General features: G+C 41.7%; 1 protein-coding gene and 1 long non-coding RNA gene across 4 annotated transcripts; one reads left to right on the forward strand and one right to left on the reverse strand.

Moving 5' to 3' along the window:
• Window positions 1-13: 13 nt before the first annotated feature.
• On the forward strand, window positions 14-18,783 carry LOC113023618 (E3 ubiquitin/ISG15 ligase TRIM25-like). 3 transcript variants are annotated; one of them, XM_080302665.1, is made up of 12 exons: window positions 14-836; window positions 6,207-6,341; window positions 6,583-7,201; window positions 9,001-9,096; window positions 9,210-9,443; window positions 11,395-11,563; window positions 11,653-11,679; window positions 12,003-12,071; window positions 12,169-12,258; window positions 14,105-14,242; window positions 14,360-14,419; window positions 14,503-18,783. In XM_080302665.1, exons 3-12 carry the CDS (start codon window positions 6,605-6,607, stop codon window positions 15,033-15,035), a joined length of 2,013 nt encoding a protein of 670 aa, XP_080158791.1. In that variant the 5' UTR covers window positions 14-836; window positions 6,207-6,341; window positions 6,583-6,604; the 3' UTR covers window positions 15,036-18,783. The 3 variants fall into 3 exon arrangements, with proteins under 3 accessions (XP_080158791.1, XP_026025598.2, XP_080158792.1); XM_026169813.2 differs by lacking the exon at window positions 11,653-11,679; XM_080302666.1 differs by lacking the exon at window positions 6,207-6,341.
• Window positions 5,211-6,598, reverse strand: LOC145429364 (uncharacterized). Its single transcript, XR_013909592.1, has 2 exons — window positions 5,531-6,598; window positions 5,211-5,399 (listed from the first exon to the last, which is right to left on the reverse strand). It is a non-coding gene; the product is annotated as an uncharacterized LOC145429364 (long non-coding RNA).
• Window positions 18,784-20,077: the final 1,294 nt, after the last annotated feature.

The raw sequence follows: 20,077 nt of genomic DNA on the forward strand, positions 1-20,077 counted from the left end.
TCTTGCCTGTAGTCATAGACTGTATATAAAAAAAAGGAGAGCCACTATGATGTTACCCATTGGTTAGTGAAGAGTGTTTTCTCTGTCACCATCTCAGTGTATTAAAACTGTATGGGAAAAATCCACCACAAAGCCAAACAATCAAACAGAAAAGTAATACAATTCTAACAGAAAATAAAAATTAAAAAAGAAAAAAACAAATGAAGAAAAACACTTTAAAATAGGTTTGTAAAAATTTTAATGTGCAAGAACCTTCTGCCCCCAGAAAGCTGCATTAGTCAACTTTGCTGTCAGATAGAATGACAAAATGTAGCCTGGTAAAGACTACAGTATACATATTGAATTTAGCAGTGGGTAGTAGTGTAGAGCAAGTGACAAGGAAAGGACAGCATCAGCAGACGGGTCAAATTTCTTTTAAGTGTACTATATTTCCTTGCATGTCCATTCTACCATTTTAAAACAACCCCGGTTGTCAAAATCTCACTTGTTTTATATAGAATTTTACACACATCTCAATGTCATTATTCTCTACCTTAGAAATAGGTTAGACCAAACAAGATAATCGAAACAAATAAACAGGAATAAAATTATTCATCCAATTGACAGACTCGTTTACACAGCTAAATGATTTGAAAAGTAAAACACTGCATATAGTACAACTCAAACGTTACTTTAAAGAAAATAAACAATACTATCAAAAGGAAAAAACCCTTCATTTGGTTGTGCCCAGTGAATCAATCACTGACCTCATGACCTTATATAAACAGGAAGTGCTGGGTTGGCCCCTCCCACACACCTGCTTTGGCTATATGACCAGAACAAAGGGACAGACAAAGGTAAGTATAGCCAAAGCAACATAAGCAAACATAATTTACCAGAAATTTACCTGTCAACAGAAGAAGAGTCAAATCACCTGATGGTTAAGTAGTATTTGCTTTAAAAGAATATGCGTGCATGTAATATAATGCTACCACAAACAAACCCGGGATAGTATTTAGAGTAAAGTTACACCAGCAATATCTAAAATAAAGCGTTGCGGCCAACTGTGAAATAACATGGGATAAATTATCAAGATGTTTAAGGAACAAGAGGTAAATAAGTTCTACCACTTTTGGATTTTTGGCTTCACAACCCCCCTTCATGGTTCATGCACGTCGAAGTTCAGTTTGCTCTTCGTGGCATTTCATTCCAATGACACAAAATGCCATCATGTGATGGCGTTGCTGGATCCACTGTCCACCCAGTGTGTGATGACCCTCCTACAGGATTGCCCCCGCCCAAGGGAAATACACCGCTCTCAAGGGCACTGCTTCTGAGGTGCTACTCCCTCTCTGATGAAGAGCAGGCTGAGAAACTCCTCTCTCTCGCGCCTGGGTGATGGTACCGCTCTTGGAGAGCATGCTGTCCTTGCTAGGAACAAATGACGGAGGATTCCTCTTCACCTACCTCTTCCTCTGCCAGCTCCAGTGCGACCTGGCCTTGCCAACTCCCTGCTGCTGGCTGCGAAGGATTACCACTTGCGACTATGGAGCGCCTGGGCATTGTGCAGTGCCTGGGCTTCCCCGTTACAAATGGTGGCCAAATCTGACGGTGGGAGGCGGCCTTATGAGAATTTTCGCCGTCTTAATAACGTCACAGCAAACAATCGCTATCCCATTCCCCACATCCAGGATTTTTCCGTCCATCTTCACGGGACCTTGATTTTTTTTGTAAGATTGATTTAGTACATGGGTATCACCAGGTTCCCATGCGTGCTGAGGATGTCCCCAAAGCCGCCATAATTACTCCGTTTGGCCTTTTTGAGTTTTTGCGCTTGCCTTTCAGCCTGAAAGATGCCACCCAAACGTTTGATGGTCTTGGTCTTGCGCGGGCTGTGTTTCGTTTTTGTATATCTAGATGATATCCCGGCGGCCAGCAGTTCGAAGAGACAGCACACGTCCCATCTGCGTCAGGTTTTTCAGCGCTTGGCTGCATGTGGCCTAATCATTAACCCGTCTAAATGCCAGTTTGGGTTGCCAATTCTAGACTTCCTGGGACACTGTATTTCCGCTGAGAGTGCGGTTCCATTGCCAAAGAAATTTGGGCTGTTCAAGACTTTCCGCTTCCGACATCTATTAAAGCACTGCAGGAATTTTGGGGGATGGGAAATTTTTACAACCATTTTCTCCACAGAGTGGCACACCTGCTGCAGCCGCTATATGGCGCATTGAAGAGTAAAAAGGCTAATGTCTACAAGTGCAAAAAATAGGATGGTTGGTCACCCTACCCCTATGGCCACCCCTATGAAAAAAAATCTGGATGCGCCCCTGCTGCCCGACAGTTTTAAAATTAAAGTGACTGAAGGTGACTAAATAACTGCAAGTGACTAAAAGTGAATAAAGTGTCAGCAGTGTAAGAAGAGTGTAGTTTATGGGTGCGGGAAATGTTCTTATCGGCTGGAGTTAAAAAGCAGAGTGGTTTTGGGGACAAAGGTGGCTCTCCTCCTCTCAGTCCTGCAGGAAATGCAGCGGAGGCGTCGTCCAGAGGGGAGCCATTGAAATGTGGGGTGAAGAATGTGAGTGGGGTTGTTGATGATTTTGGCTGCCTGTCTGAAAACCTGTGCCAGAGTTCTGACAGGCAGGCCAATGATTTTAGAGCACACTGATGCAGTGTGCTGCAGTCTGTTCCTGTTCTGGAGGCTGAGGGAGTGGAAACAGCAGGTGATGGACAAGGTCATGATGCTTTCCAGGAAGGCATAGTAGAAAGTCATGATGGGTGTGCTGACTCCAAAGGAGTTGAGTTTCCTAAGAAGGTATAGCTGTTGGTGGCACCTCCTGAGAATCTCCTCTGTGTTGGCAGAGAATTTCAGGAGGTTGTCAAAGATGCTTCCCAGGTATTTGTACTCCTCAACTACCTCCACTGGCTTCCCATGGATGGTGGTGGTGACTGAAGCAGCCAGATCCCTGTGCATACTGGAGAAGGTCACCACCATCTCTTTGGTTTTGCTCACGTTCAATTCAAGTTTAGAGCTGTCACACCACTGTACAAACTCCTGCAGAGCGGGCCCGTGGTGTCATGAGGGGCCTGACAGCAGTGACAGGAGAACTGTCGTCAGCATATTTCACCAGGTGACAGTTGGGCTGTGTGGATCTGCAGTCATCGGTGTAGAGGATGAAGAGCAGGGGGGAGAGCTCACAGCCCTGGGGGGAGCCAGTGCAGGTGGAACAGAGACCAGAAAGAGACTTGTTGACCTGAACTTTCTGAGTCCTGTTGGTCAAAAAGTCCAAAATCCACAGGATTAGCTGATCATCCAGGTGAAATCAGGTGGAAAGTTTAGTGGCCAGGATATGAGGCTGCAGAGTGTTGAACGCTGATGAGAAATCTGCAAACCGAAGTCTGGCAGAGGAGTCAGGGAGCTCCAGATGTTTGTGGATGGAGTCCAAGATGAAGATTTTGGCATCATTGACACCTCTGCATGCACGGTAAGCAAACTGGAGTGGGTCCATCAGGGGGTCAATTGCTCTTACGATGTGCTGTTTTATGATCTTCTCCATGGCCTTCATCATCAGGGAGGTGAGGGCCACAGGACGGAGATCATTCAGAGACTTTGGGTTGTTTCTTTTGGGGATGGGGATGACTGTGGAGTGTTTCCACAGCTGGGGGACGGTGTGACTGTCAATTGAGTGTTGAAATAGAATCCAGAACACACTTCCTAGTTGCCCTGCACAGTGCCTCAGAACTCGACTGCTAATGTTGTCAGGGCCGGGTGAGCTCTTCTCCCTGGTCCTCCTGAGGGCTCTCACCACATCTTCAGTCCTGAAGGTGAGTGCAGAGCTGCCAGGTTTGAGTGAGGATCTGAACTCTTTAAGCTGGGCCATGTTGTCCGTCTCAAACCTGGTGTAGAACGCGTTGAGGTCGTCAGGGAGGGAGGAGGGGTTGCTGCCCTCCACCTGGATGGTAACCTGGTATACCACTGGCCACGTCGGTGGTCCGACGCACTTTGTGGCCGATGGGACTGGCCTGAAGTGCCTCTGCGCACCTTACACGCTGACAGTGGCCCATTCATTCGTTTTCATTACTGACACTAGATTGCCCAATCAAACCTCTTAAAAGCCCCTCAAGTGTTGTGAGGGGTCTCTCCCCTCCCTTCGCTGTCCGCTAGTGTGCGCCGTGTAGAAAAAGTTAAGCACGAAAGTGGCCAAAAGGTGGAGTAGTAGGCTGAGAGAAAACAATATAAAAAACCAAAAATAAATGCAGCAAATGTGTAAAATTAAGGACTGCTGCATCAGCTGCGGAGAAATAAGGAAGCGACTGAGGAAGCTGAAATGAACGTGGTGAGAAATTAGATGGAGGGAGAGATTAACAGGATTCAGGCAAAATGAATGGCTACTTTGGTGAAAAGCTAAGTGTAGCTTTTAATTATTGTCACGTGCTGCATGACTAACCCAACAACAACTGTACCAACCTGATTTAAACCTGTTTCAATACCAGTTATTTGGCCGCCTGGACCAAAAATGCCACGGCCGATTTTTATTTTTTGTCTCAGTCCAGCCCTGATGGCATCCTTGTCATATGAGTCAAATCAGAACGATTTCTTTAAACAGCGCTAATAAATAAAACACAGAAATTCTATTTAATGTGTAGCAGTTATTCAATTTATATGATCAACTTAGCTTCAGGTAAAATATTGAATTCATTTTTGCACAAAATGACTTTGTGGATAAACCGGATCACTGATGGTGCTGACACAGCGAATGCTACTAAAAGTCTAAACAATGATGACTGCACACAAAAACAGGGAGAAGCTTTCCTCCTTCCGTTCTTTTGTCATTATCCCTGTTTGCGTGTGACCTGTCACTAGTGATGGGCAGATGAAGCCACATGAAGCACTGAAGCTTTTCATCCAATTGGTTCACCCCAACGCGAAGCTTCATGAAGCTTCATTTGCTCTAGCAGGACACCTACTGGACGTAAAAATAATAGCTGGCATGAATTTGAAGAGTGTGGCATTTTGCACACAGCCTGTAAATGTCAACAACAAAAGGAGTGTGTAAAACATGTATATTGTAGTGATGGGAGTATACTGTGTATATTTATAGTGGCAGTATGGGAAATGATTATTTGGAAATGCTTGAAATGGAAATGATCATTTACTGTGAGGTGAGGTGTGGTTGGGGTGTGGACAGTGGTTGTGCTTTTGTAACGTTGAGGTATGGACAGCTACACAGTCCTGCCTGTTCACATTTTATTCTGTAAAAACTAAATTTTCACTGCTTTTATGACCTTTTTAGTGGGGAGAACATAGCTAGGATTTAATGATTTAACAAATCTTTTGAATCCTTTGTCCTCCACAATGCTAAATGGCTGGGAGTCCTCAATCACCATGCTAACCAGGTCTTCATCTATTTGAGATTGTTCTCCTGAGGAAAGACAATAAAGATAAAGCACAAATATAAATAGCACACACGTAACTTATAACAGTTGTATAATATTGTTATATCATTTAGTAACATTACTGCATCCTATATTATCATTGCATTTGATGGCTCACCTGGTCTTGCTCCACGATCGGTGTCCCCCTTATTCTCATGCAAAGCTCTGTAGTGCCTAAGCATGGATGTTGTTGTTATATCCCAGCTCCCTGGCACATAGCAAACACTTCACCTTGTACAAAAGTCAAGACAGCTCAACATAAATTGTATTGCACCATCAGTATCATGAAAATACATCTTCTGTAGAAATACCTTGTTGGGAGGAATAAGATCAAAATGTTCCCACACAGGGGAGGACATCCTCCTCTTCTTAGCTGGCTCCATTCTCTCCTGACTTTCTCTCCTCACTCTCATAAACCTCCAAACGGTCTCCAAACTCTCACTAACCGCAACTCTCCATCAAACACCCACATTTTTGAATGAAGTCTGAGGGTTTATATCGCTGTCATATCTCGCGGCAAAGTTCGAACCGCTTCATGAACCAGTCACGTGGTACAGCCGGGCAGCGAGGCTTCGGACGTCATGATTTTCAGCTCCTCCCATAAATGAAGCAAGCCTCGATACGCGCTTCGCGGAAACGCCCCCTCCAGTACTCGACACACGCTCCGAAGCCTCGATACAGAACGTCCCATCACTACCTGTCACGCACTTCCCTCGTGTGTGTTAGTTTGGTTTCAGGTAGAGAGATTATGTATGTAACTGGTTTCTGCCTGTGGTCCACTGCGTGTGCGCAAGTGCGCTTTTGAGTCACACGTACAGGGTGGGAGGAGTGACTTCCGCAGGAGCTGTGAACTGCGTACAACACGGCAGCGTAAAGTCCGAAGTTGTTTATCCATTTGGACTGCGTGCTGCACACCCAAACGAATCCAGGTAATGACGGATAGTCCGAATATATTTAAGCGACTTTAATTTTGTGATTTATGTAAAAACGTGTCGCGCTTTATATTCAAATATATTATAGCAGGGTGGTTTATATGTTACATTAGCGGATTTTTATTCTTTTAAAAACAAAATTTACCGAATGTATCGAATATTAGGTTCAAGGAAATAACGCGAAAAAATTTACTTTCGTTTTCCGCCTCCTCAAGTCAGTTTCGTTTCTGCCTCACAGGCTCACTCACGTCAGTCCCATCATGGCCGAAGTGGACGAGTCTCAGTTTTCTATCATGAGTCTGGAGGATGAGCTGACCTGCAGCATCTGTCTGAGCACCTTTGACTGTCCGGTGACCATCCCCTGCGGACACAACTTCTGCCAGGACTGCCTGCTCGCCACATGGAAGGAGTCGTACAGCTGCCCTCAGTGTCGGACCCTGTTCGCCACCAGACCCGAGCTGAAGAAAAACACGGTCCTCACCGCCGTCGTGGAGACCTTTAAAGTGAGATCGAGCAAGAACGAACCCAACCTGACTGCAGAGGAGAGCCAAGTGAAGAAAAAGGAGATCATTCGCTGTGATACCTGCATGGAAGCAGAGGCGTCGAAGACCTGCCTCACCTGCATGGCGTCTTACTGTGAGGAGCACCTGCGCCCTCACCGGGAAAATCCTATTTTCCGTCTGCACAGCTTGAGCGAGCCTGTCGGGGACCTGTTGGAGCGCATCTGCCCCGACCACCACAAGCTGATGGAGCTCTTCTGCACCCAGCATGATCGGCCAATCTGCAGCTTCTGCCTCCAGCAGGTCCACAAAGGATGTTCCTTCACAACCCCTGATGAACAAAGGAGCCGGAAAGAGGTGTGTGTTTGTCAGTATTCACCTGAGAAGTTTAAAGAGCCACATCTAAACAAAGATGGGTTTATTTTTCCTGTTAAAACATAATTATGTCTTAGTTTCTGTATTTTCATCAGGATGGCTAGCCTGAGTTTCACGTACTTGAGAAAAGTGGTAGATGCCATGGATGAGTAGTTGTTCCAGTTCCACTTTTCAATCCATCAATCAAAATTTATTTATATAGCACATTTAAAAACAACAGTTTTGATCAAAGTGTGTCACAAGTTAGGAAATAAATAAAGTAAGACAAAATTACCAAACAATACAAGACGAGACAAACATAGAAACCAACCAAATGATAATCAAACTATTTTACGTCAGAGCCAGAGTAAAAAGATGGGTCTTTAAACGAGATTAAAGACTGAACAGTCTCAGAAGAGCGAATGGCAATCGGGAGGTTGTTCCACAGTCTAGGAGCTGCAATAGACTACCTGGATACAGTCTATGGATGTAGCTATCATGACATCTCCCACTATTTATAAGAGTCCTGCAAAGCCTCAAGCTGTGTAGTTTTCCAGATGTCACAGATCTAGATAAGAAACTGAAACACAGATGATTATTGAATAACATATGCCTAGCCTGATTCATCCTCCTTTCTGACAGCAAATAGGACCATAATTCACAAAATGAGCATCATATTTTATTCATTAAGAGCTCAAACTAGCAATTTAGACCAGTGACCAGTAAAATGTGTACTGAGCTGAAGTAAGCTTCAGCTTGGTACTCAGTTGTAATGGAAAACGACTGAAATCAAGTAGAGTAAAGTTGAGTCGAGGCGAGTAGGTTCTAATGGAAAAGAGATATTAGACATGGCCTTTACTTTTCAGACATGGAAGCTACGTCCATCTTTTAACTCAGTTGTAGCAGTGCCTTGTGGACAACTCAGAACAGATCTTTGCATTCACCCACGCAGATCCTCAAATAGTATAGGGCCTACAAACCGCACTCTACAACCTGATGAGGTCGAGTAGTCATTCCTACGTTTTGAATGTCCGTTTGGAGGCTCAGAAGGATCCATACATAATTGCTACATCATAGTGTGGCATTTCACAGAAACACAGGTGTTTGCACAGAGCCTTACGTTTACCTAAGAGACAAAATTGATGAACCTTAGTAGTCCTTGCACAACTGCAGATGCAGAAACTAAGGCTACGTTCACACTGCAGGTGCTAATAATTGGCGTCTGTCTTGTGTCGGTGACGTAAAAGACAGATTTAATGACCGTTCAAACAGCAGTCGCTTTCTAAAACATCGGATATGTATCGGATTCAGTACCACATACGAAAGTGACCCAGATCGGATTTGAAAATATCGTATTTGTGCCGTTCACACTGTCACACCATTATCGGATATGGGTCGCATAGGGTCAAAAAAATCGGATTTGATGCGCTTTCGCCTGCAGTGTGAACGTAGCCTAATACTGGCAGGTGTCTCACAGTTTGAGAACTGCTTTAAAATATGAATGAGTGGAATTCCTTTTTAGCTGCTCACAGCTTTAAAATTTTGGGTTGCACGTCTGTTATCTTTCGATATTGGTTATGCTGTCATTAGAATATCTGAATTATGAAAAGAGAGACTTGATAACCTGAGTATAACCATAGCATCCATTTAGGAGTTTACCCTCATTGTGAAGCCAGAAAGCCAAGGTTACGGCCAAAGTTATCACTTATGCCAACAAATTTTTTTTTTTAAATTTATTATTTTTTTTTTTGTAAAGAGACAGGGCTAAAGTAAGTGACTGTATCATGTTTCCCTCTTTGCAGTCTGACCTGAGGAGCAATTTGGGTTTGCTAGATGGGAAGATTGTGAAAAATGAGACCATCATATTTGAAATGAAGGACATGCAGAACAAGCTAAAGGTAAGACTTCTCATAAGCAAAAACAAAGACGAGGCTAAAGGAACATTTTGTATTACTTTGAATTATTTCTTTGCTGATCCAGTTATGAATGTTTTCTCACTCCTGTCCTCCAGGACTTGGCGACCAGCAGGAAGAGAGCTTTGACAGCTGAGTATCAGCAGATGAAGGAGATGTTGGTCCAAGATGAGCGCGAAGCTCTGAACGCAGTGGACCGAGAGGTGGAAACTGGTCAGACCAAACTCAGAGTTCTTATGAAGAAGTTTGGTGACAACGTTGACAACATGACGAAAGCTAAAGAAGAAATCCACAGTCTGCTGAGTCGCTCTCAAACCCAGGCCTTCCTGCAGGTGGGACGTCTGTGATTGTTAATTCATACAGCTGCTAGTAATGATAACATACTAACACATGATAAAAAGTGAGTAATGGTTCTAAAACAGACCTGAATCACGATAAAAGCAGCCGCACCCTCATGTTGCCTTTCCCCTTCCTGCAGTGTGAGCCGTAATTTACAAAGTGAACAGCATGTTCATTTTGCTTGGCAAAGTATAAGAATACCAACTTGACCCATTCAATCGTAGACTGATATCAGGGTCTGGCCCTCTACTAGTTAAATGTTCTGTGTGGAAAATTGCTGGAAGAATTTCAAACACCCCACTTACTTTGATGACGAATGGCTTTTGTTTCCAAGGAACAGAGGGGGTAACGAATAAGGTCCATGGTGATGTTGGCCAAGAATTTCATAGTCGGTGTGTCTCGAATCTAAAATGCCAAGCAAACCACATTTCAGAACCTTGGACCTTGATGTTTGAGTTTTATTGCTTGAAAATGGGTGAAATGTATCAAATGGGAATTTTAAAAAAAGTTGACCGTTTCCCTATGACCCCCAAAAAATAGCAAAAATTCAAAGAAGAATTCCTTGGCTATCATAACTCTAATCGCTTCCCCTCTGTTTTGGAGAACCAACCATTGCCTTTATTATGAAAAGCTTTGATAGTTTTTTTTTTTTTTCCTAAACATGTTAGAATATTTCAGGCTCCTTGAGCTCCCTAAACGGCACTTACGACCTTTAAGCCACAGATCTGTCGGGCTTATGGGGCTAGGTCAGTTTTAAATGAGGTAGTGTTTTAAATGTTGGGTGGCAGCACACCCAACATCGGTTATGGATAGACACTTTAAACAAGAAGTTAGGGTTAGGTCAAGCTGTTGGGTTGGCTTTAAATGCCATTGTTGGTTCGGGTTGGACACCAAACCCAACCTGTTGAAGGTCAGGTTAAACAATTGGGTCACATAATTGAGTTTTGTAAGCTAGGTTTGGGTACAAAGCCTAGGTGACTGGGCTTAGGTTCAGAGTCGGCAGCAGACCATTTAAACTTGAGGGGCAACTAACTGTAAACAGGAGAGTATTTGGCTTACGTCTCTCTGCTGTTCCAACCAAAAACAACCATATACACCTAATATACTCACAGAGAAATGTAACCACCCAAAATGATAAAAGCCCCAACCAGTCAGGGCACATAGTTGCCCCTCCTTGAGCCTGCTTCTGGCGTAGGGTTCTTCCTGTTAAAAGGGAGTTTTACTTTCCCACAGTCACAGAGTTGTTGGAGTTTTCTCTGCTTTATTTTAGTGTCCTAACCTTACAATATAAAGCACATTGAAGCAAATGTTTTTGTGATCTGGTGCGATATAAATAAAACACTCCCTATATATGTTTTATTCAGCGAGACTCGAAACTAGCAAATGAGGTCCTACAATCAGCAGTAAAGCATTTAGAACCAAACTCGTTAAAAGTCAGAGGAGTCTCCGCTTGCTAGGCATTGTCAGCAACGTCTAATCAATATATTGCATGTAAATAGTATTGTTTGGGGATGATGGCTGCCCCCACCTGAGCCTGGTTCTGCTGGAGGTTCCTGTTAAAAGGGAGTTTTTCCTTCCCACTGTCACCACCTGCTCATAGGGGGTCGTTTGATTGTTGTGGGTTTCTCTGTATTATTGTAGGGTCTTTATGTTGCAACATAAAGCCCCATGAGTCAACTGTATTTTGGATTTGGTGCTATATAAGTCAAATATAATTTAATTCTAAACAATTGTTGTTCTCTAACAGAGATGTGATTTCTGATTTTATGATAGTTGTGTTAGAGGGATATTTTAACACAACCATCACAAAAACCCCACATGTGTACACATAGATCTGTTTGTTTATTATAAATGTATTACATCACATAGTAGTTTATTACATTTTGTAAAAGGGGATATGATTATCTTGACTGAGCGTACAACATTGTGTTCCTCTCTTCTCAGGCACCATTTAACCTCCCCCAAGCTATTAACTTTGAGCCTTACTCCCCTAAAATCAGCCTGGACTCCAAGAAGGTTTTGGCATCACAGGCCTTTGCTGCTGCCCTGAAGCAGCATCTGACAGAGATCTTCAAACAGCCCGTCGAGAGCCGACTACCATTAAATACACCAGGTGAGTGCATGGACCCGTTTTGTCTGACGTTTTAAAGTTTAAGGTTCATTGAGGAAGTTTAGTGAAGATGGTGTCCAATTTTGTTGCAGAAGTTAACCCTGATATTTTGGCAGCTGGTGAGTTGTTTCATGTGGGGACCAATGAAAACAGGATTCCAATCAAACTGCTCAAAAATTTAAGGGAACACTTAAATCGTGTATCGGATCTTGTTGAAGGAAAATTTCAAGTTGAACATCTTTACTGAGAGCAGGATAAAAATCACACCAACTATCAAGGCAGTTAATATTGTTCAAGTGTTCCCTTAATTTTTTTCTGAACAGTATATTTTGAAAATACTCAAATTGATACCGCGTTCTGTGGTCGAGGTTGAATACATTAAGTGTTGATAAAGAGTCAATACTGTAATGACTCAATGTTCATGCTTTCATTGAAAAACCAGGTTCAGCCTACACTACTCTGTGGTCTACAGTGGGGTCTCCACTGGGCTCCGGAAATTTATTGGAATATGGTAAGTCAATTCATCTGTCCAGTACCAGGTTTATAAAACAAGATTTTTATAACCGGTCAAGCATAAATGTCTGTTCTTTTATTTACTGCTTCTTCAGAGGTGGAGTCCAGTCCAGGTCACCTTAAACTCCCCAGGTCTCACAGTCCAGGTCCTCAGGCCAAAACAGCCCAGAAGAAAAAGACTCCAAGTATGAAACTGCTTTCATTTTCATTTTGTGTTGCCGTCTTGTGGTTGAACTATATTGTCGATACTGAGCACATAATGATATGTTTGTGGAGATTTTTCATTATTTTAGTTGTATGGTCATGCAGTTTTTTTAATGAACTACAGGTGTACAGGAAATGACTTTAGCCTCTGCATTTACTGATGTGACTTGTACAGTACCACCATTAATAATGATAAATTATTCAGACATTTTATATTCATGCATTATTTGTAATTTAACTCATAGTTCAAAGAATTTAGTTAATTCACTTCATGAAATCAGTCCAGATTTGTAGTGTTTGATAAGGAAAAATGTCATCTTCCATTTAATTGGCACAGCAACTCAAAAACCAGCAAAATGTCTATAAATGTTATTCATATCTAATAAGACTAAAATAGATTTTATTGTAATCCTAAATTCTGTTATTTGTTTTGACTTCTGTGATTTGCAGTCAGCACAGAGGGCTGTCAAAGTCTCTTATTGTGAAAGGCAATGACAGGAAGAAGCACTTTTATTGCACAGAAATGGGTTTCTGGTATGGGTCAGGCAACAGCCATTAAAGAAGTATTCCTCTACATCAGTGATTCCCAGAGTGTGGGCTGGGACCCCCTGGTGGGCTGCAAGAAAATGTAATCCCATTACATTAGAAAATGTATTGTGTGACCCAGTGGCACTTGGGTTGCACATTGACCTTTACACTTTGCGTATGACTGCGTGGCATTATCAATTTATAGCCAACAGCCTGTGTTGTTTATGGTTATTGGGTTTTTTTAATAGCATTTTTTAGTAAATACATCTTTTTATCTATATTTAGCATTATCTTATCTTGGGGCAGCACGGTGGAACAGTGGTTAGCACTGTTGCCGCACAGCAAGAAGGTCCTGAGTTAAAATCCACCGTCAGGCTGGGGTATTTCTGTGTAGAGTTCGCATGTTCTCCCCGTGTTTGCATGGTACTCCGGGGACGCCATTAAAGACACGCAGTTTGCGGGGATGGGTTAATTGATTAATCTAAATTGCCCATATGTGTGAATGTCGGAGTGATTGTGAGCGCGACTGGTTGTCTGTCTCTGTGTGTTGGCCCTGCGACAGACTGGCGACCTGTCCAGGGTGTACCCTGCCTCTCGCCCTATGACAGCTGGGATAGGCTCCAGCAACGCTGTAAAGGATAAGCGAATGATGGATGGATCTCTTTATCTTGTATTTTGATCAGTGAAAATTTAGATTGAGTGGGAGAGATGGGATTTTCTTGTTTAAGTTGGCTGCAGAACTCTTGACTTTGGGAATGACTGTTCTACATGTTTGCTTCACATTTGTACTGCGCTTAATTTGAAGCTCCTCTCTAAATGAATGGGAGCAGTTCCATACTGTAAATTTGTTAGTCAACAGGATAAAAAAAAAAAAAAACTCCCACATATTTGGAATCATCATTCATTTCTGATTTAAAAAAAGCCTTTAAAAATATTTATACTTGTAATTTAATATTTGTACTTTCTACTGTGCACATGCAGCTGTCTGCAGCTTCATTAGTGGCTCATTTCAGAATGCTGATGTCTGACTCACCCACTGAGCACACAGAAAGCTGAGGCAAAATATGCTTTCCTATATCATTACAATAAAAAGCAGATATACCTGATATCACTGTTTACATGGGTGAAACTACACAAATGGCTCACTTGCTTCCTGGTTTGACTCTTGAATGAGGGGGGACAAAAGACCGTCGTTGCTGTTACAAAATCCTCCCACAAATTTGAGGTCCATGCCGAGTTTGTCTCTTAAATCTGATATATGCACATTCAATTTTATAACTACTTCTCTTGTTTTTCTAGAACCCAAACCAAAAAATCCTCAGACCACTGGGGACGGTATGGGTGATAAAAATACTGGCCGTTCAATGGAAAACCTGTTGGAGTTTGGAGGGAAACCCAGAGGCCGTACTCCTGCAGCTGAACCTAAACAGAAACCAGGTAAACATCAGATTTTTGCGTTTTATGCTAAACCTTGCTTAAAGCTCAGAAATGGACTAGTTTATGGGAGCCTGTTCCTGTTGTTTGAGATCTAATCGCATTTGTCTTTAATTGTAGAAACTACAGATATTCCCCCAGACATAAGCACAGCTGAAAAGAGAAGTGAACTACTGAAATGTAAGTGTAGCAGGTGTCTTTCCATCATGTGGTAACAGCAGCTGTGGCTGTTGTGAAATAATCTTTCTTTTTGTCCGTTCCAGATGGCACAGTACTCACCTTCAATCCAAGGACCGCCCATAAACGCATCGCGCTGACTGAGAACTTCACTAAGGCCTCGGTGTCAGACGATCACATAAACTACCCCGACTGCCCCGAACGCTTTGCTGTCTGCTCCCAGGTGCTCGCCTCCAAGGGTTTCTCTACAGGGCGCCATTACTGGGAAGTGCGACTGAGCAGCAGTAACTTCGTTGGCATAGGCTTGGCTTACAACAGCATCGACCGCAAAGGCCCCACCAGTCGACTGGGCCGCAACGCCCAGTCCTGGTGCGTCGAGTGGTTTAATGTCAAGTTGTCAGTCTGGCATAACAGCAGCGAGACCGTGCTTGTTAATCCAAATCCAAAGCGCGTAGGCGTGCTGTTGGATTGCGAGGCCGGCACTGCTACATTCTACAACGTGGCTGACAGGGCGTATCCCTTCCACTCCTTCATGTTCCCCTTCGCTCAGGCTGTCTATCCAGCCTTCTGGATTTTCTCGAGTGGCTCCTTCATTACTTTGTGCAAGCTGCAGCAATGAGTTTGCAGTCAGCCAGTCGGCTCTTTGTTAAAGGTACCCAGTGGAGTTTTCTTGTAAACACGTCACTTATTGTCACTATGTAACTATACGTAACTGTAGAATATTCATTAAATTTTTTTTAGGTCTAAAAGTGCAGGAAAGAAATTTTGCAAAGCTAATTTATTAAAATGCATTATGTAATTAACAAGGTAATTATTATGGTTAACAAGCTGCCTTCTACTTAACTGCATGTGTAGGTGTTGGTCGCTGCATTTTTTGGCTTGTTGGATTCATGAACTGGTTCAGTAAATAACCATGAAACTAAATTGAGGCATCATAAATTCTATGCATCAGTGCTGACAGTAGTTAGAAGCTCCACAGGGCACCTTTAATCAATCGCTCGTTATTACAGACTTAATCTACATAAAATTATATACAATTATTTAAATGGAGGAACAAAAAAAGATTGATTAGAAAAAGTAATTAGTTAGCAATAATTTTTTGAATGTTTTAAACACCAAAAAGTTGAACCACGATATTTTTCACATCAGGACCGATTATAGCTGCTCTCTGGGAACTATTTGTTCAGCTGTTGTTGAAGAGGAAAATGTTGTCTTTACACAACTGATTAGCATCTTTATTGACGTTTGATCAGGTTAAATATCACTGTCTCATAGAGATTTCTGTTACTGCTTTTCATGTACATCAGGGGTGTCAAACATGAGGCCCGTGGGCTAGGATTGGCCAAACAAAGATTCCAAACTGGCCCACTTTGGAAAATGTGAAGAAGGGCAAATATTTTGGACTCTTAACTGTATTTTCATAGGTTTTACAGCTTTTGCTGCGGGTATAGACCTTCCCCATGCCGATTCATCTACATCAAAGTACATGGGTAACTGATAGACATGAGTAGAAATGTAATTATTTTTACAATGGGTCCACATAAAAAAAAATGCATTTTCTGTGAATTAATAAAAATATTCTGTTTTATAATTACAGTCTGGGCAGTGAGCAATGAGCGCCTTCCTGTAATTATACACATTTATTAATTTTCATTTTAAGCCCAGAGACATGCTGACAGATTTCTGTTGTTTGCTGCAGCAGGACTTCCTTATGATGTAGAAAAAGAGATGTGCTTTTGAAACTGCATCTTTATACTGACAGAACTGGGAGTTTCACAGGTTCAGCCCACTTAAGATCAAAGTGGTCTGTATGTGGCTCACAGTGGGAAATGAGTTTGACATTCCTGATGTACTGTTGCTCTAGTTGCCAAATCTTGGGGCCGTTTCCAACTTTTTTTGAACCTCTGACCGCCCCATGACCATCCACCCGTTTACAATAACGATGACATTGCCACAGCACGTAATGTTAATGCCTAAGTTAGGCAGCAAAGCATTCTTGTTGCAATCAGTGCTGTCAATGCACTCTCCTGCTACTGAGTGATAATTTCTTGGTGGTATTTGAGGGTAATAAAACGTTCAGCTACACGTGTGCATCCAAATACTTGCTGTGCAATGCGTGTAGCTGTACTTGCCGATCTCAAAATGGCAAGTGGGAGAACAGAAATGCTCGATTTGAGACGCAGAATGTGAATGTCCTGATTAGTAGTGCTTTCTGCTAATAACGTCTGTAAGATCTGAGGAATATATGGCAGCGGTTTCTCGGTCCTATCTGACAGTACTAGTAGACAGAGTTACGCAAACAACCGAAGTGGGTATCAAGAGTTAATAGCATGTCATATCTGATGTTATTAACTTTTATTATCTGTGCTGGATGTGATATTCAGCAGCTGATTCATTTAAATGAATTTGTCTCAAAACGCAGGTAATGCACTATATCCTGTATTTTTCTAGTGACTGTGAAGCAAATATGTGTTCAAGTCACTTTAAGAAAAGTATTTAAAAACAAAGTTTGCTTTTAAAACTGCATCAAGTCAAAATGAAATGTCTTGGTGTCGAGAGAAAGCAGGATAGAAAACAACATCAGACCTAAACTCAAAAGATAAAAACCATATAAATGTATGTTGTTTTTTTTAATGTATACAATAATTTCACTTTCAATGGTGTCAGGGTTTCCTTGTGGTGTTTTTATTTTTCGGAGAGTTTATTTATTTCCTGCTTTTTCTGCAGTTCTTGCAGAACACACACATACAGTGTGTGTCCTGTGCAGGTTATGTATCGTGCACTGTTGAACAGATGTGACTACAGCTGGATCAAGCAGGGAGTCTACCTGTGAAGCACATGTTTGCATAGTGTTTCGATATCAATTCTGCATGTGGAGACTTTGTTTTAGAGTGTGGGAACTGAGGTTCTAAGACTGGGTGATGCAGCGGTTTTTCATGATATGAACAATGTGTGGTGACTTTAAAGATTTGCCTCAGCGTTACGTTACAAAAATGCTCAAATCTGTCCAAACTGTAAACGAAGAAATTATTTGTAAATACCTGACATCTGAAGATTGATATGAAGCTAGAGTGACTTCCATTTGTCAGTTTCTAAAATATGTTTCTGTGACATGATTGGCTGCTTAATGTGCACAAGCACCGCACATGTCATGGAAATTTTATCAGCATAAGAGAATCTATGCTGTAGCTTGTATCACCCAGCTCCAAATGCTCACTTCTTTCAACTGATGGGAACAGAAGCCATGTTTCCTCTGTTTTCATCATGTTCTGAAAGTCTCTCTCCTCTTTTGTATTTGGGTTGTTTTTATGGCAAGAGTCACCGATTATCTGCAGCTGATCAGATCCTGGATTTGATCTTGGGATATCATGCTTGCATGGGATGCCCCATAGAAATAAAATGCTATACACGTTTTTCTATGGTAGGCATACTAAACTAACAAGCCATCAGAAAACCTTGTTGGCTTTAAAAAGGTGGAGGAAATGTAGCAAAACGTACGGTTTCAAAGGGGTAAATTATTTGTTGTAGCAAAGTTTACTCCGGCCTGTAAGAACAACGACTCTCTTCCTGATGTGGAATACTCCAGTCCACCAGGTGTTAAAGTGTTTAATATAGTGATCACTTTAAGAGTCAGACGTGCATCTTATAGAAATGAGACTAAGTGTTGAACATCTTCGGTGTGCTTTAACAGTGAAGTGTGTGGTTCAGTCACAGCTCCTAACTTTGTTCTTTTTGACAAAGTTGGACAAACTTTACTATATTTAAAAGGTTCAAAAGACACTTTTGTTCAGACTGAGTGATAAGCGAGGAAAGGTTCACACATAAACAGTGTGCAATCCATAAACTAAGTATAATTTTAGGTTGTACACTGATATTGGTGTACTGGATCTGATCCTGTGTGGTGCAATCAGCTTATCACAGTGGAGAAAGCATAGAAGGGTTTAAGAAACTATCAATACCTTTCCTGGACCGTGGTGACACTTGTGTACTCTTACTACCTTACGTTGAAATCACATAATAGTGGTGTATACAATTAATCAAAACTTTTTTTTTTTTTTAACTTCCTGTAGTACTTTTCGAGTTTAAGCAGACTCCAGGACTGAGATGATTTGTTCTGTGTAAATTAGTGAATGTCAACTTAACTGTAGTCTTTGCATCACACAGAAGTGTAGCAGTACGTGTGTTTCTGTAACGCTTCAGTGGTTAACCATCTTGTGCTCTTACTGTCTTTGAAAAAGTGCTTGTTAGTACATTATATTTAAGGTGTTCATGCTGTATTCTCTTGAATTGCTATATTGCATAATCAAAAACTGCATTGCAAGTTAACCAGTGAATATTGCTAATAAAGGGTTTTTCTGATTCTCAAATGGCTTTGTTTCTTTTAAAGACACTTTAAGCCAAATAAGATGCAGGTCAAAGAATTTTGCTCTTTTGCTGCCACATATCGACATCACCCGCCCACATCTCATGTCTAGTTCAGATGTTAGACCTGAGGCTGCCAGGAAGAGCAGCTGATTAATGCTGCCCTGTTATGGATGCCAGACTGGATTATATGGCGCTGATTAAGGCAAAGTTCTGACAACAGCTGCTTTTTTTGCACAATGTATATAAATGTGAATTTTACAAATTTTAAATAATATTTTTAAGACATTTAGACAGAGAATTATCTTCAGTTTGGATATCCACTTTGTCATAACGCAATCTTTCCCTTTCCTGTCATGATTTTCATAACTAACCTTTATAAATATTATTAAACACTATTATTTGTCTATTGTCACCTTGAATACTTCTCAAATGTATTTAAGCTGCTGTTTAATTGATCCTGTTATTCATTATAAACACTCTCAACCTGTGTTATATATTCTTTACCTGCCTAGTAGCTCCATATCCAACACCCTTTATCCAATATACACCATCCTTCCTCTGACACACACGCTTATCTCTCTAACTTTGACTACAAAACACTCAACCTCAGCTGTCTCGCTGATGTATTAATTACTAATCCTTCAGTTGTGCTCACGCAAACTTAAAATCTTAGCATCTTCACCTCTGCCACCTTCGGCTTATCTTTTTTTTTGTCAGTGCCACTGTTTCCAGCCCAGACCCATCACTGCAGGTCTCACTACCATATTTAAAACCTTCCCTTTCATTCTTGCTTTTATCATTCATACAAATCACCCTGACACTCATCTCCTCCCACTCCACCCTGTCCTCACCCCTCTTATGCCCTATCTGCTGCTGTAGATGGTTTACCCCAGGTATTTAAACTCATCCGCCTTCACTATTTTGACTCGTTGCATCTTCATTGTTACATCTGTCTCCCTCTCATTCACACACATGTATACCGTATTGCCACTACTAACTTTCATCACACTCCACTCCCGGGCATACCTCCACCTCTCCAGGCTTCAAGTCTCTGTGTGTTAACAACTAAAAGTACTTTAAAAAGTACTCATCTGAAGTATATTTGTTTTCCCATCCTTCCACCATCCAGTTTTTCTCCAAGATTGTATGAATATAACTAATGATCTCTTTAGTCATTTAAACATTAAAGCTTTTTCAGCTAATGGGGTTATTATCACAGCAGTATTCTGGAAGATCTTAAATATGTAAGCAAAAAAACCTGCATAAATAAAGATATAAAAGAGCTGGAGAAGTCAT

Source organism: Astatotilapia calliptera, chromosome 6 (assembly GCF_964374335.1).
Source record: "Astatotilapia calliptera chromosome 6, fAstCal68.1, whole genome shotgun sequence".
Lineage (NCBI taxonomy): Eukaryota > Metazoa > Chordata > Actinopteri > Cichliformes > Cichlidae > Astatotilapia > Astatotilapia calliptera.

What these genes read in the sequence shown, in the direction of transcription:
- LOC113023618 (XM_080302665.1), top strand. Translation starts at nt 6,605, where the DNA reads ATGGCCGAAGTGGACGAGTCTCAGTTTTCTATCATGAGTCTGGAGGAT. An exon ending in CCCTGATATTTTGGCAGCTG is followed by an intron (nt 11,680 to 12,002) that starts GTGAGTTGTTTC and finishes TTGAAAAACCAG; the next exon opens with GTTCAGCCTACACTACTCTG. An exon ending in GAGAAGTGAACTACTGAAAT is followed by an intron (nt 14,420 to 14,502) that starts GTAAGTGTAGCA and finishes TGTCCGTTCCAG; the next exon opens with ATGGCACAGTACTCACCTTC.